The sequence below is a fragment of the Melanotaenia boesemani genome, chromosome 6 (genome assembly GCF_017639745.1).
Source record: "Melanotaenia boesemani isolate fMelBoe1 chromosome 6, fMelBoe1.pri, whole genome shotgun sequence".
Taxonomy (NCBI): Eukaryota; Metazoa; Chordata; class Actinopteri; order Atheriniformes; family Melanotaeniidae; genus Melanotaenia; species Melanotaenia boesemani.
Window position 1 is genome coordinate 33,146,052 of NC_055687.1, and position 14,844 is coordinate 33,160,895.

Consider the following 14,844-nt stretch of genomic DNA (forward strand, 5'->3'; position numbering starts at 1 on the left):
GCATCCTTCACAAAGTCACATCTTCCTGGTTCCAGCCTTGCTGAAGCCCCTCCTGATCCTCCTCTATATTTACTGTCACTGTGGCCCTTAGGGCCTTTCCAGGTCACCATCTAACCATACAACTTCTAGATGTTGGGCAAAGCGGAAAACTGGACTCAGAAACGATGATCTTACTCCAGTTTTCCTGAGGTCTTTTTCTAACCTGAGCCTGAGGTCTTTTTCTAACCGATGAAGATGAGTTTTGTATGTTTCCAGCTGTTCTTTCTGTGAACTTCACCCCAGTTTCAGTTTGCCGCTGGTTGACGGTCCCTTGATGGTTGCGGTCATCCCTTTCAGTTCAAAGTTGTTTTCATCCTCTGCCAGCCTAATCCTTGTAAAGCAGAATGAGCTGTGCTTATGTAATAATTAAATCTTTGGTAGCAATACTCAGAGATGCTTATTTAAGATTAATAGCAGTGGTCTCATTTTTTTTCCAGAGCTGTATATACATAATTAACACTCATCCCCATGGACTGCTGTCCTCCAGCAGAGGCCTGAGAGCTTGTTGGTTCTCTGCAGCATCTTCTTCTCTGGTTCCAACAGATCCCAGGAACACCATTACTCTCCCAGTCCGGAAGTCACTGTTCTGAGTGCTCCACTTCCCATCATCACCCCCTCACCCCGCTTCTCATGTTCCTCCTTTCTGATTTTGCTGCTGCTTTGCATCACTACATCTATCACCGCTGCCTTCTTCTGTAGCTTGTCAACCATGACGATGTCCAGTTGGTTAGAGATCACTTGTTCTCTCCAGATTTCCAGACTAATGGGGTCAGTAACCGGTAAAGACGGTGTCAGTCTGGAGCAAGGCTAAATATATCAATTGGCAAAATATCCTACAGATTTAGTAAATGGTGAGAAAACACTTCAACCAGACACATGAACAGTTGCACACAATATTTCGTAAATTTAATTCTTGTTTTTTAAATCAACCAAAAAAATAACAGAATCCTGTGCTTCAAAACTGCAGTCACTAAGTCCAGGATACCATACAAAACCTACAAAATGCAACAATTACAAACATGTTGTTCAACATATAACAATTGTACAATATAAATTTATACAATACTGTTGTTTTTATTTGGCACTTGATCACAATTTGCTAATGTGTTTTTTAACAGAAATGTTACAGCTGACACAGCTTTTCTATATCAGAAAAATGTATCCATATATATATATATATATATGTATAAAAAACCCAATAAAAGCAACATGTTGTGACAGTATCCTTGCAGTAGTAATGATTGTTGGTCTGCATCTTTTCTTCTTTATATAAAAAAAAGAGAAAACAGCAGTTTCTGAACATTCAAAGCTGTTTTTCATTGGAAATAATGCAGTAAGTGAAGCTGATTAGCTGCTCGGTTACATTCAGGGGGCTTCGTGCTGATCCTTCTCAGAGTTCCTGGAAAAGATCACAGTTTCTCTCTTTTACATCCTCTGTCGAAGCTGACTGAAAGACGGGAGTCAGGAGAGAATTTTTAGCATGTAATCAGATGCCAACGCCAACACCGACGTGCTGTTTGATATCAATAAACCTACATTAAAAACACATACATGCGAAAGTCACATGCATACGTGTTATGTTCGTCTGCGCGCCCCTGCAGCCAGCAACTAAGTCAACATGCAGCAGTTAAAAAACATCTAAAAGTGAGTGCGCAAGTGTGTCTTTGTTCGTCACAATGTCAAAGAAGGTGTGCATGCTTGAAATCCAGAAACAGCTAAAATAAACAACCACTTTTCTATTATTATTATTATCATATTATTATTATTTCACAACATTTGTTCTGAACCGGGAATTCAGGACTGTGTGGGTTTGTTGAACAGTTTTAGGTGCACTTTAAAATATCTAGACTATACTGTAATGACTACATTTCTATTAGAAGCTAGAGCGAAGTAACACTTTCTCTGTTGTTGTTACTGATATGAAAAACAAAACAAAACAAAACAAGGAGAGGAACAGATCATGGAGAGAGAGCAGCTCTGCATCCTCCATTACATCCGTTAGACTTCACACACTACTGATTAGGGCGCGTATGCATAGTAGCATAACATTACATGTTCTTTTTGTCCCAGCACAATATATGAAACAAAGTCTATCAAGTTTGAAAAACACATACACATTCTCACAGTAGAAAAGAGGAAACTGAAAGCAGTACTCGTTCTGAGTGAAGGAGAAACTTCACAGGTCCTCTCTGCAGATTAAATGATCTCACCTACGTCGTGTCCTGTTAACGCCGCCATGTCTCTCATACATATTAGTGATGGAGGCTGTGTGGAGCCTCAGAGAGCACGGAGAGCCAAGCAAAGACACTGACACAGAGACTCCAGTTTATACTGCGTATATACAACCTACTGTAAACCTTCTCTATACTCTAACATATCTACAGGAGGACAACTGAGGGATTCAATTTCAGTCTGAGGGGTTTAATGTGATGAGAGTTAAGAAGGTTAGATACACAGCTTTGCTTTTCTTCTTTTTTTTTTGGGGTGGGGGTGATGGTGGTGAGGGTGGTGAAAGGAAAATTTTGCTCCTGTGTCCAACTTTGAAAGTCGTTCCGTTCAGATTGAAGGCCTGACTTCTTCATCATCTTCATCTTGTCATTCTTCATCATCAGTCTGCTCCATAGTGGAGAGTTACAGGTAATTAGAGTCCCCCAGAAGCACTTTGGAGAAACACAAAAAGATGGAAAAGATTAGCAGAAAACATTTTTTATGCTGAATGTGTGAACTTATTCATTTAATACACACTGTAAAAATGTACTGTAAAATAATAATTAATAACAATTATAATTATAATTTCTTCTTAAATCCCTACAGTTATGAAGACAACAGATAAAAAGTAGTATGAATTTAAAGATGTTCTTATTAAAATCTTTAATAGGAGTATTTTAATGATGAAAATCTGGGGAGTAAAATAACAGCAAAACAATTATTTTAGAATTTATTTCGTTCATAAATCTTTGTAGATTTACAAAGATAAAATATATAATAGATATAAAGATTTCTGCTCTGAAATCTTTAGTAGATCTAAATAGCAGCTTTTTAAGGCTGAACGTGTGGGGGGTTAAAATTTTTCTATACACTGTAGAAAATAGTAAAATAACATTAAAATACTGTTACTTTAGAATTTATTCCTTATTAAATCCTTATAGATTTATAATGAAAATAAATGAATAAATGAATGAATAAATAACATACAGTATCAAACTGTGATAACTTATAAAACCACAACCCTGAATTTCCAAGCAGAGGCATCCAGTTGAACATAATCATGAATAATAATGAACTAAATGCAGTTATTCGTCGGCTGGAACACACAATCAGTTTTGAATATACTAAGCAATGTGAAAACAGGGATCATTATAATTTATAATGATAATAATTTTACTTCATTAGTCATCATTTCATTGGGAAATTAGCCCCTGCCTTAGACACATCCCTTTAGCTACTAGTAAGCAGTAGGCTGCCATGTTTTGGTGCCCAGGGAGCCGTTGGGGGGGGGGGGGGGGGGGGGGGGGGGTTAAGGACCTTGCTCAGTGGCCCACAGTGGCTCGCCTCTGTTGAAATGATGAGTATAGAATGACATTTCTTTATTTAAAGTCTTTATTTGGCCCTTAAACAAAACATAAAATAAAAATAACCATTTATTACAATATGATTTATCAGGATTACTGTGGTAAGAAGGATGTCCACCAGGGGGCAGAAGAGACGTCTCACACTCCATACAACAGGGTTTTGAGCAAAGTTCTTACCATAAAGTGATGCAACGGGTTTCAGAAACGGTATGTATCAAATATATTTTATTAGGCTTTAAGTGGTTAAAGCATTTTGTATCCAACCAAATATCAAACAAAGAGCTGGAGTTTTGGTCTCTTTGTAAACTCTCGGTAGATAAGGTAAGGAAAGACGACACATTCATCGGTTTTTGCTTGGAGATGCGGTTGTGCCGTAACTTTCTGATCCTGTGGTGCATTTTGCAGGTGGGGTAACAGCAGGGCGTAGACCTGCAGCCTGGGTTTGGCTGACTGATCATCCCTCAGCTGCAGTCACAGCGTGACTCAATCACAGTTCAGTGAACCGGCTCCTGCAGTCATCTTTCCACCACCAGTTATCTTTTTTTCTTTCTTCTTTTAACCACTTTATCAAGCCAAATAAGGACTGTTTATAATCCAGGCAAGAAAAAAAGTTTTAAAATTTCTGATTTTCAATTCCAAAAATTCTATTAAAATAAGTCACGCTGGTCTAATGATGAAAACCATTAAAACCTTCTGGACAGGATGAAAGGCCTCCAGTGAGATCCTTTTCATATCTTAAACATTAAGGATTTAAAAGAAACTGTTTTTAGCGCCAACACCTTTAACGACTAACTCGCCAGGCCACCTCCTACAAAGTCTCTTATATCATGAACTACATGTAGTTACAAGCTGGTGCCACTGTGGATGACCCATCCCACATCCTGCAGGGCGCTCAGAGCCTCTGAATAGATTCCCTCCAGCAGGAGACCTCTCTGCATGGGAGGCTCAATCATTCGTGGGAGAGATAACTTTAGATAACTTTGTTTGCTAGGCTGAATTTCACTGTTTCTGTTACATCAGCGAGGCCTACACGACTCTGAACCGAGGACGCTTTACTGCACTTATGTTAGAGAAAGTAGTGTCGCCTTTACTGCAACCATGTTAAAAAGTTAAGTGAACTTCGTAGAGGGTGAATGTGAGCCTTACAGATTACATCAGTGCCTCTGTTTTAGAACTGGCCAGCACTGCTGGGGTCGCACTGCAACAGGCGGACGATGGACGGGTCGCTCTTTGCTCCTTTGATGAACTCCTCCAGAGAGAGCTTCCCTGTAACACATGAGACCAGCAAGAAATCAGGATCTGTTCGTAGTTTCCATGGACACCAGGAAACTAAATCGCTGTCAGACTTCATTTGTAAAACACTTTTCATAAAAAAACTGGATACAGCATAAAGAGATTTACAAACTACAAATGGACACAACCTGACAAAACTACAAATCTCAGCTTGCTCCATCCCAGCTCTAATGTTCTCATAGGATGATGTTCTAAAAAGCATTCAGACGGTCATCAGGGCTGTAAGGAAGAAAAACTGAGGAAACACGAGGGGATAAAACAAACAAACAAACAAACAAACAGAAGAAGAGAGAAGTCTAACTGAGATTAAAAATCTCTTTTCCAAGAGTTTCATGCCCAACAAAGCAGCAGCCAAGACCCACTCCGTAACTTTCCGACCTTAAAACTCCGGCACAGCGACGTCTATGATGAGCATTTCTGAAGCCGTCCTGCAGCAGAGAAACTGCACCATGCAACTGTTTTTACCCAGGCTGCTGCGTGAGTTTCACTTCGCACACGTGTCACATGCCAACAACGAGCACCGACTCAGCAAAGAAACGTCAGAAGACGATGAGACAAGAGTCAATTAAGGTTGTTTTTTACTGTCTGGAGAGAGCTCACTACAAAAATGACAAAAGTTAAGTAGTGAGTCTTTAATCAAATAAGAAAAATTAACAATACAATAATAAATAAACAAATATACATGTTAGTACAACAGCAAAAAGCAATTAACAAGTAAAAGCAAATTAAAATCAGACAGAGAGTAAAATAAAATGAGTTGTTTGTGATTAAAAATTAAATGAAAAAAATATAATTACAAATTAAACAGTTAATTAAAATCTAACTAGGAGTACAATATAATTAATTGTGTTTACAAAACAATTAAAATATCTAAAAGTTTGTTATAAACATAATAATAATAATAATTTCCCTGAGGACTCTCCAAAGGGATTAATAAAGTATTTCTATTCTATAATAATAATAATAATAATAATGATGACGACGATGATGATGATGATGGTTATTATTAGTGACAGTGGTATTAAGAGTCAGAAAAGCAGGAAAATGAAGCAGCAAACGATAAAAAACAGCTTTTAAACTGGATTCTGGTGTAATTTAGCTTTTTTTTTTTCTGCTGACTTGTTTTTCATTCACATGTAAAAAACAAACAAAACCGTTTCTGCTTTTCCTGAATGGTGTTTGGAGCCGAACGAGGGTTCAGTCCAGCGAAGATCATCATTTTTAAGGTGGTTTATATATTTTTTAGTTTCACTTCGAGCCCTGACCTTCCCCATCAGTGCAGCCTGATGTTTGACATTCACCAGCAGGTGGCGTCGTTCAGATGTGCTCCTTTTTCTCCTGAACACCTTCAGACAGACTCCAGCTGCATCCCTGATCCAGATTCTCGTCAGAAGAAGCAGAATAAAGACAAAAATCGCCTCCATATTCTGGCCAGAACAACCTGTCTTCATGTCTTGTGTTTTCCCTTCTCTTTCTCTCCTAAACGCTCCACCTTCCTCTACACGGTGGTTTCTGATTCTCCATCTCTGTCTGAATCACATTGTGTGTCTGGATCTTTTCCATTAACATGAATTTTGTTCTTAGATTTGCAGAAGGGGGTTGTGTTCTCACATCCTCCTGAGCCCTCGCAGTGATTTCTGTTACAAAATCATCTGTTTTTATTGCAGCTCTGCCTGAAGGACAAGATCAGATACAAAATGAGGTTAACTTACCGTCTCTGTTTGTGTCCATCTGCCTAAAAATCTTCTCTGTCCTCTTCTCTGGTGTGGACTCATCCTCTGGCATCTTCATCACTGAGGACACCATCTTATATATCGCCTGTAAGAGGACAAACAGAGAGGCTATAACCTGTTTGTGGTGCTAACTGCTGCAACTGGTGGTTCATTCACACAATCAGCAAGAAGGTTTTTTCTTTGTCTTCTTATAACAAAGCTTTGATGAAAGATGGGATCCATCTCATTCCCTCCCTCTTCTTCCCACAATGCCAAATCCTCCACATTAAATATGGCACCGCTGCTGTGGTCTTCCTGCCTCCTTCCTCACTCAGAACAATCAGTCTGCTGTCCGTCTTTCTTAAACTTCACTTCTCTGTCATTCTCCTTCCAGACTCTGCATCGTCACCTCTCCACCTCCTCCAAGAAGGAACATAAATCTCCAAACCCACCACCAACGTTTAGACCATCATCTGTCAGATCATGTCCCACTGCGATGCAGCATTAGAGTCTAACAGTCAAACTTTGCTCTCATCATGGAACATGTTGGGTTTGTCCTGCTGCTCCTCAGTTAGCTGTGTGCATGCACAGCCTGTTTTTCAACCACAAAGCAACAACATGTATGTGTTATAAATGCAAGAAAAATTCTATGCAAAACCTTAAATCTGAGTAGACGTTGTCATGCTTGTCCAACACTTTCATTTTGTATTGTGACTATATGTGGTCAACCTAGCTCTTTGTGGGGCAAACATGTCATTGATTGCTGGAAAAGACCACATGTTTGTGTTGTTTTTGGTTGTTCCAGTTGTTCAAATCATGACACTGATTGAGGTTACTTTTGGGTTCTTTATAAAGTCATGAAAAAGGGAGAGCTAGTGTTAGTTTGCTGGAAGCGTGTGGGCCTGCAAAAGTCACGTAACTGAAACCCAACCACTGTGCATGTCCCTAAAACAATGTTGATATTAACATGATACAGAAGCAGCCCTATGTGGCAGAAACCCATTTAAAAGACCCTGAAATAGAGTCGAAATAAACCAAACCAGCTTTGCCATGAGGAGCCAAACACAGGAGCTTATGTAACATGAGCAATCTGATATTTCATTAACTGTATTGATAGAAAGGATTTTTACGTTAACATACAGCACCAGCCAAAAGTTAGGACATGATTTCTTATTCAGAAATGAATGAAAACTTGCGCTTTATGTCCACAGGTCATTCACCAACTAAAAACCATACCCATGCTTCACCGCTCTGTGGTTATATAGTTTCACAGCTTAGGTAGGGAGGGTTGGAGACAAACATATGCGCATTGACAATCCCTCGTAGACTATTTATCAGTGTTGTGTCTCCTCTGTTCCCTGTTGCATGGCAGGCTGTTTGGCAGTAAACAGTGAAATCACAACCCACTCTCTCTGTCTCTAATAAGAAGGCGGATTTGAGGGGAATGGGAGCTGACATGTGAACAGAGGATTGTGATTACAGTGCAGTGAAAGCTTTATAAAGGTGCTTATTATGTTGCCTATTACACAGTGGCAGGATGGCTCGGCTCCCAGGTCAAAGTGAAGCTGAGGGACAAGCAGCAGCGACTGTTATATTTATTTCAGCTTGAAACTGGGTCTGTTATTAATGGGAATCCTTCAAACTGCAGGCTGATTAGTACATTTAGCCGATATTAGATGTTGCAAGTCCAGAGCAACATGGCTAAAAGAGAATCAGTTTCTAAATCCAAAAATAATAATAAAAAACAATAAGTAGGGACATCAACGCCAGAAGGCTAGAAATATAGACCATTGCTGCAGAGGCATATTTGTTAGACTAAACCCGATGGGTTCCCAGGAAACTGGGTGATGCTTTCTACCTTTTTTTTCCACAAACGACACTCTCCTGTTCACCTCCCTCTCACATCACACCTCCTACTATGGATTCCCTTTATATCTGGTTCCTGGAATTTTATTTTTTTATCAGCTTTCCCTTCTTCATGTGCAACAGCAACATGTGTTTTTATATGTTTGGTGGTCTAAGCGACATCTCTTCTGCAACCTGAATGCCACACAGAGAAAAGAAAGCGACTGGTCTTTGATCCTTTTTCAGCAGGGAGTCTCCAGACGAGAAGACCACATCGTCTCCTGTGACGCCGGAAACAGCCTGACTCACATCCAAGTGAGGAGAAGCAGAGAGGAAAAAAGCAAATAGCTGCTGAGTCTAAGTTGTGGACTAATACAAGGCCACTTATCTGTGTTTATACCTTTGCTCTACCTAATACAGAGACAGAAAGGTAACCACTTGTTTTTTGCATCGATGTAGCAGCTGAGCACCATTTGAGTTGTTCTGTCCTTATAAATGAACATTCGTTCTACTGTGATTTCATCAGTCTGAGTAGCAATCTGTTTATCTACCCTGTTATTTTTTCAGTCTCACCAAATTACCCATCCGAGTGCTCTCTCTGTTCTTCTGCTGAACCTTCCTCTGTTTGCATCTGCTCTGCTGATAACGCCACGTTTCAGATGAAAGGCAGACGGGTTAAACATCAACCACTGATGAGAGGATGAGGCAGCTTCATCTCTCTCTGTCTGTGTTCACATTGTGTCATTATCTGAAGATGAGCAGGGCTGGCTGTGATCTGCCTCAAATTGCTCCCACAGCAAGGCTAATTACAAGCATCACCAGCATTTACACACTCTCTGCAGGAGACGGCATTGGCTGGCTAGAGTGAGCTGCAGCGCCCAGTCGCTCTGGAAAATGGAGGCGAGTGTGAGCTAAAGACAAAGAAGACAGTGGAAGGAAGGACAGGGTCCTTAGGGTGAAACAACGGCAAGAGCAGGTAACTGTTAAACTGCAGCGGACTGGATCCACGGCATGTAAACAACAGTAATGATGTTTTTAATACTCAGTTGAACTTCTTGTTAATGACTATCTAGACACATAGCAGCAACATAGTCATGTAGACGTGGTGAAGATGACTTCCTGATGTTCAAACAGAGCTTAAGAATGAGGAAAAAAGTGGATAAAAATCTGAGTTCCTTAAACTCTTTGGTTTTGATCCTGAGAGATATATATGGAGGAAACCAGGCAGTGCCCTATCATCCCAGCAGGGAAGCACGGTGGTGGCAGCATCATGCTGTGATGGTGTTTTTTTCAGCTGCAGGGACTGGGTGACTGGTCAAACTTGAAGGAAAGATGAAGGTGGTAAAGAACGTGGATGAAAACCTTGTCCAGAGTAACCAGATGAGACAGAGGGTCCACTTCCCAACGCAAAAATGACCCGAAATACAGCCAGAACACAGCAGTGGTTTTGGGTGGATTCAAATCGACACCGTTTGATCTGCTTCCACGGATAGTATGGTTTGTTAGTAGTGTGAACGCGCATTTGGACTCTGGTCCGCTTGAAGACGAGGCTTCTCTGTTGGCTTGCAAGTTAACTCTGGTGCGGTTCGCTTGCAGTGTGAAAGCAAACGGACCATCCAGCAGACCACAGAAAGAAAGTGATGAGGAACGTGTTATAGAGCATCATGTCAGATAACTGTCTGCCTCTCTTGCTGCCCATGCTGGACAGATTCTGATGAAAACTGCTTTAGGTTTAAACACCAAAGTAAAAGCTGAAACCTGACGACTGTATAAAGTTGTTTTTGCTCTATTGTTTACTTGTGGTGAATGAGCCGTTTTCAGCTGTGGCCAATCAATGATCCAGTTTTTCTTTTCTTTTGTTCTTTGTTGGTGGTTGTTTTTGGGGAATATCGCCCCCCCTAGTGAGCAGTTATCGTGACTATGTGATGTTCAGGTGGTTTGATCTGATTGAGTAAAGTGCAGTGTGAAAGCAAACCAAACTATCCTGGTGTGATGGTGCCGTTGAGAAGAACTCAGTGAGTGTCCTTCAATGGCCCAACCAGAACTCTGACTTAAACCAAAGATATCTGGATAAACCTGAAAGTGGCTGTCCACCAATGTTCCCGATCCAACCTGACTGAGCTGAGGAGCAGCAGAAAATGACAAAGCAGCAGAAAATCTTCAAATCCAGGCGTGAAAAACTTGTTGCATTGTTCCCAAGAAGATGTGAGGATGTACTTGGCTATAAAAGATGTAAGTACCGAGTAGAACTTCTTTAATGCATCTTCAACAACTGTTGTAATTCTGTTTGTGCTGTCATTATGATTAAAAACGGATGGAATGGCATTTTGGTGATTCAGTGAAACATTTATTAGGTTTTTCATTTTTAGTGTCCGGCTGCAACAAAGCAAACACAAAGCTCCCATCTAGCGTGGATATACGAGGAGTAGACTCTAGACTCAAAGATGGAGCTCAGTCTGCTGAATGTGAAATATTTTAATCTCTTTTTGACTTGAATGTTTGACCCCACACTAATGGACACACTGTCTGCTTTGCATGGCAGATTTAAATCATCAGTCCCTCTGGGAACTTGCGATGTTGCAGTCGCAACTATTCATGCAAATTCAGCCAACCCTTGTGAATTTTACCTGTCTTGCAATTTTGTCCAATCACTGCAAATTTAACAAAACTTTGACAAATCACAGCGCTCCTCCACGTTACCTCATACACACGTCATCAACTTTACTTCTGTGTTTCCGATTTTAAACATGCATTTGGTAACATGCACAACATTATGATGGGCGACAAAACAAAGTCATCACTTCTTCCAAACTCCACCAGAGAATGTCTGAAAGGTGCGAACCAACAAGGCGATTACCACGATGGAGTTTACAACAATTACACTCTGCAAACGCTGAAAAAAAAAAACAGGATAAGTTATTTATTTTAATTAATTATTTTTTTCCTGCCATTTATTACACAAAGTTTCAGCTTTGGGAAAACTATCAAATGATGAAAAACTCTCCCACTGTGTTTATTTCAGTAGTGAATGTCTAAATATCAGAAATATCATGGGGATATAAATGTTATTATGTGCACAGATAATATTTCAACAAAATTCTAGTCACTTTGCAAGAATTAGATGTTAAAAATCACTAAAAATCACTGCAACAAATCACAAAAAATACTGTAAAATCCTGGAGGGACTGAATAATGGCTTTTCTAGGCTTTGCAACATGACAGAATATAAACTAAAAGTAAAAAAATAGCAGTAATTGATTTTTTAAAAATGTATTTATCTCATTTATAAGAGCCAATTCCCAAAAAATGTAATATTAGAAAAATTTAAAAGGAAAGAAAGACAGAAAATTCAAATACAATTAAAAAGTCTAAATCAGTCCAATTATAATCCAATTCAGTCCAGCTGAATGCAAATGAATTGAGTCCAATTATATTAATATAAATGTACAAATGAGAAATTACAGTGTTTATCATCTTAGTTAGCCCATTAGCATGCTTAAACATGAAGATGAAGAATATGAGGCTATAGTAGCACTTCATGAAGTCCATCATGATACTAGTGATAAAGTAAAAATAAAAGCATCAGGAGAAGAAGAGGTCAGAGGATGGATATGTGATCTTTTATGGTTTATCTGCCACCATCATGACCTGGACGCAGATGTGCGGCAAAGGATGGTTGGATTTAGTTTCAAGAGCCGGCTGTAAAACCTGCCCTAGTACAAGCAGATACTGTGATCACATTAAGCTGCAGTCTGGCTTCAGTTCAACTTCAGCAGCTACTTTCAGAAGTCAGTGCGAGAAGAAAACTTTTCTCTTCAGCCTGCTTTCCTTCTGCAGAGGCGGGAGGCTTTGAACCAGGAGAGACAGCCAAATGCAGAGAGAGAATAGATGGACATGAGGGTAGATAAATACACTGAGAGTGTGTGTCTCAGACAGAAAAGGAGATTAGAGATGACTCCGGCTTTTGTTTCAGAGTAGTCTGCAGAGTGGAAGTGGGTGTTTGTCAATCAGTGGCTGTTCCTCAATCAGAGGACGTGATTGGCTATAACCATTCTTTGTGATAACTTCGCTGGACAGGAACTGGTACTTATAGATAAAGAAGATTAAGAAGGGATATAACTAAAAGACTAAAAACAGACTGAGAAAATACATTTAAAGCAGAAATCTAACGAGAACTCATTAGAACCTAAAAACCCAAGACCACGACGATCTGTAGCATCAAAACGATGCACTTTGAGGGCACTTTTCTGCCTCTCTGAAGACACAGCGATCTTAGATTAGTGGAAGTTGCTTGTTTTTCCTGTCCAGCAACACAGTCGCTACGGCTCGATGAGCAAGGCCCAGTATAAGGGTGGTCTTTGCATGGAGGCTGAAAGTCCAGGATGTTCCAACACTGAAGATTCGGAAAGTGAAACCGCTTCAGATGTTTGTGCTGGGTTGCAAATCGTAATTTGAAAGGCAATAAAGACATCACAATTATAGATTTTCTATTGGAAGAGTAATAATCCCCATTATTATGTGTTAATTTTACATCATTATAAATGTGTAAAAATCACGTGAACACTCCTTGAACTTTGATTTATTTATATCCATACCAATATAACAAAATAATATGGAAACAAAGCAAAGAAGAAGCCTCATTCTATCTAAATCCTCTCTGCTCTGTAAAGAGTAAATTAATCCTACATATTAACTCTGAATTTCTCACAGAGAAAACAGATGGGGATGGCTACAGGACCTCTACCTGGACTTTGGAGGCTTCTTTCTGGAAAACACACGATAAAAATGCTTTTGAACATTTGTTTTAAACTGAGTAGAGAATTTAGAAACCCAGGAAAACATGTCTAGCTAGCTTTGACTTGTCCTTTAGCAGAATATCTGCTGTTTGAGACATAAATGATACTGGAACAGTGGAAATAATATTTTTTATTCTGGTCACTGCACACTGATGATAAATGCATCAACCAAACAGTCAGTTGTGTTAAAATGTATGTTAAATGTGTGTTGATGTAACATTCATGAAGGCTCCTGAACTCATCACGTTGTAAGTCTAGACGATTATCATTAACATCATTTAACCCAGTTACCAAACATTTACCTTTACTTTGTCGTACATAGCAGCTGGCTGTCTGAGCTCACTGAAGAGCCGTTCTCCACGATGGCACCTTGGTCTTTTTGTCTATAACCATAGAAATCCAACAATAATGACTTAATCTGCATGTTTAGAGGGAATAACTCTTCCTCTGGCATACTTTCCCACCAACACGCCTCACATGGGATAAAAACAAAGCACCACAAGCGGCAACACGTTGTGTAACTTTGCTTTCCTTCTGTGCAGGAGTTGTGCTGATCTGCCTGGATGTTTCAGACACAATCCTTCATGTAAAGTGACTATATTGAGGTTCTTTAAAATTAATTAATGGTGGCATTTAATACTGTGATTAACTGTGAAATCAAGCAGATGTGACATCCCTCGGTCTGAAACTGGGAAAATGCTTCAAACGTCTGCGTTGTGTTTGCGTTAGACGTATGAAAGGATTTTAGTAAAAACCATTATGGGTACGCTGAGTGAAAAGGCAGCTGAGGGACCTGACAGCAGTAAGTGCTGATACATTTGTTCACTTGGCAACTGAAAATATCCATTTGTTGCTTCAACAACCACTCAGAAACACAGTTACTCACACAAGCAGGCATAGTTTGCATTTACCAACCTCCACATGTCACGTATTGTGTGAAGCCATTAGCAACGTAGCCTTGGGTAACCGCAGGGCAGTGTGTAAGCATCATTACCTTTCTAAATCTATCAGTGTGTTCCCAAAAGCCAGGTGTTAGTTGATGTTAATGGTTTGATTTTTAACTGTGTATAATGAGCCTACGCAATTAATAAACTGACTCCGTCTACTGGATTTGAGTCATAACTATGGAAGATTTTTTGTATGCTTAGCTCACCAGTGAAACATTTCTCTGCTAAGTGTAGCTATGCTACTAGCAACAGCCACATACATGCCTTCTTTCCTTTCCTCATTTTCAGCCGATGAGTCCTGCAGACACTCTGACATGAATGTGAGTCATTACTTTCTGCAAACCGCTTCACATTTTGATGGAAAGTGAGGAGAGGATCTCTGTTGTCAGGCTACAGCAGGGAGAGACAGGTGGAGGTGTAAATCATGGCAGTGTAGAGGCAGAGAGGCAACGGTTTTGATATGAGGGCGCATGTCTTTCCAGTGACTAGCTGTGGCTAGTTAACCTAATCAGTTGATGTGGTTTTCATGCATGTCTGATTGAAACTACCCTGGGAGAAATATTGAAAATGAGGTTGCCTTTTAAACAAGGAAAAGCAGCAAATCTGACCAAACAACAAGCTATAACAATCAATACTGATA

At 39.8% G+C, this 14,844-nt stretch overlaps 1 protein-coding gene across 6 annotated transcripts in view; it reads right to left on the minus strand.

The window, feature by feature from the left end:
* Positions 1-918: 918 nt before the first annotated feature.
* Positions 919-14,844, minus strand: part of LOC121641512 (neurocalcin-delta A) — a 90,224-nt gene continuing 76,298 nt past the window's right edge. For all 6 annotated transcript variants that reach the window (XM_041987677.1, XM_041987680.1, XM_041987681.1 and 3 more), the window contains 3 exons: positions 6,617-6,722; positions 4,758-4,877; positions 919-2,699 (listed from right to left, as the gene is read on the minus strand). In XM_041987677.1, coding sequence (XP_041843611.1) covers positions 4,780-4,877; positions 6,617-6,722 — 204 coding nt within the window. In that variant the 3' untranslated portion in view covers positions 919-2,699; positions 4,758-4,779. The remainder of the gene's footprint in view (positions 2,700-4,757; positions 4,878-6,616; positions 6,723-14,844) is intronic.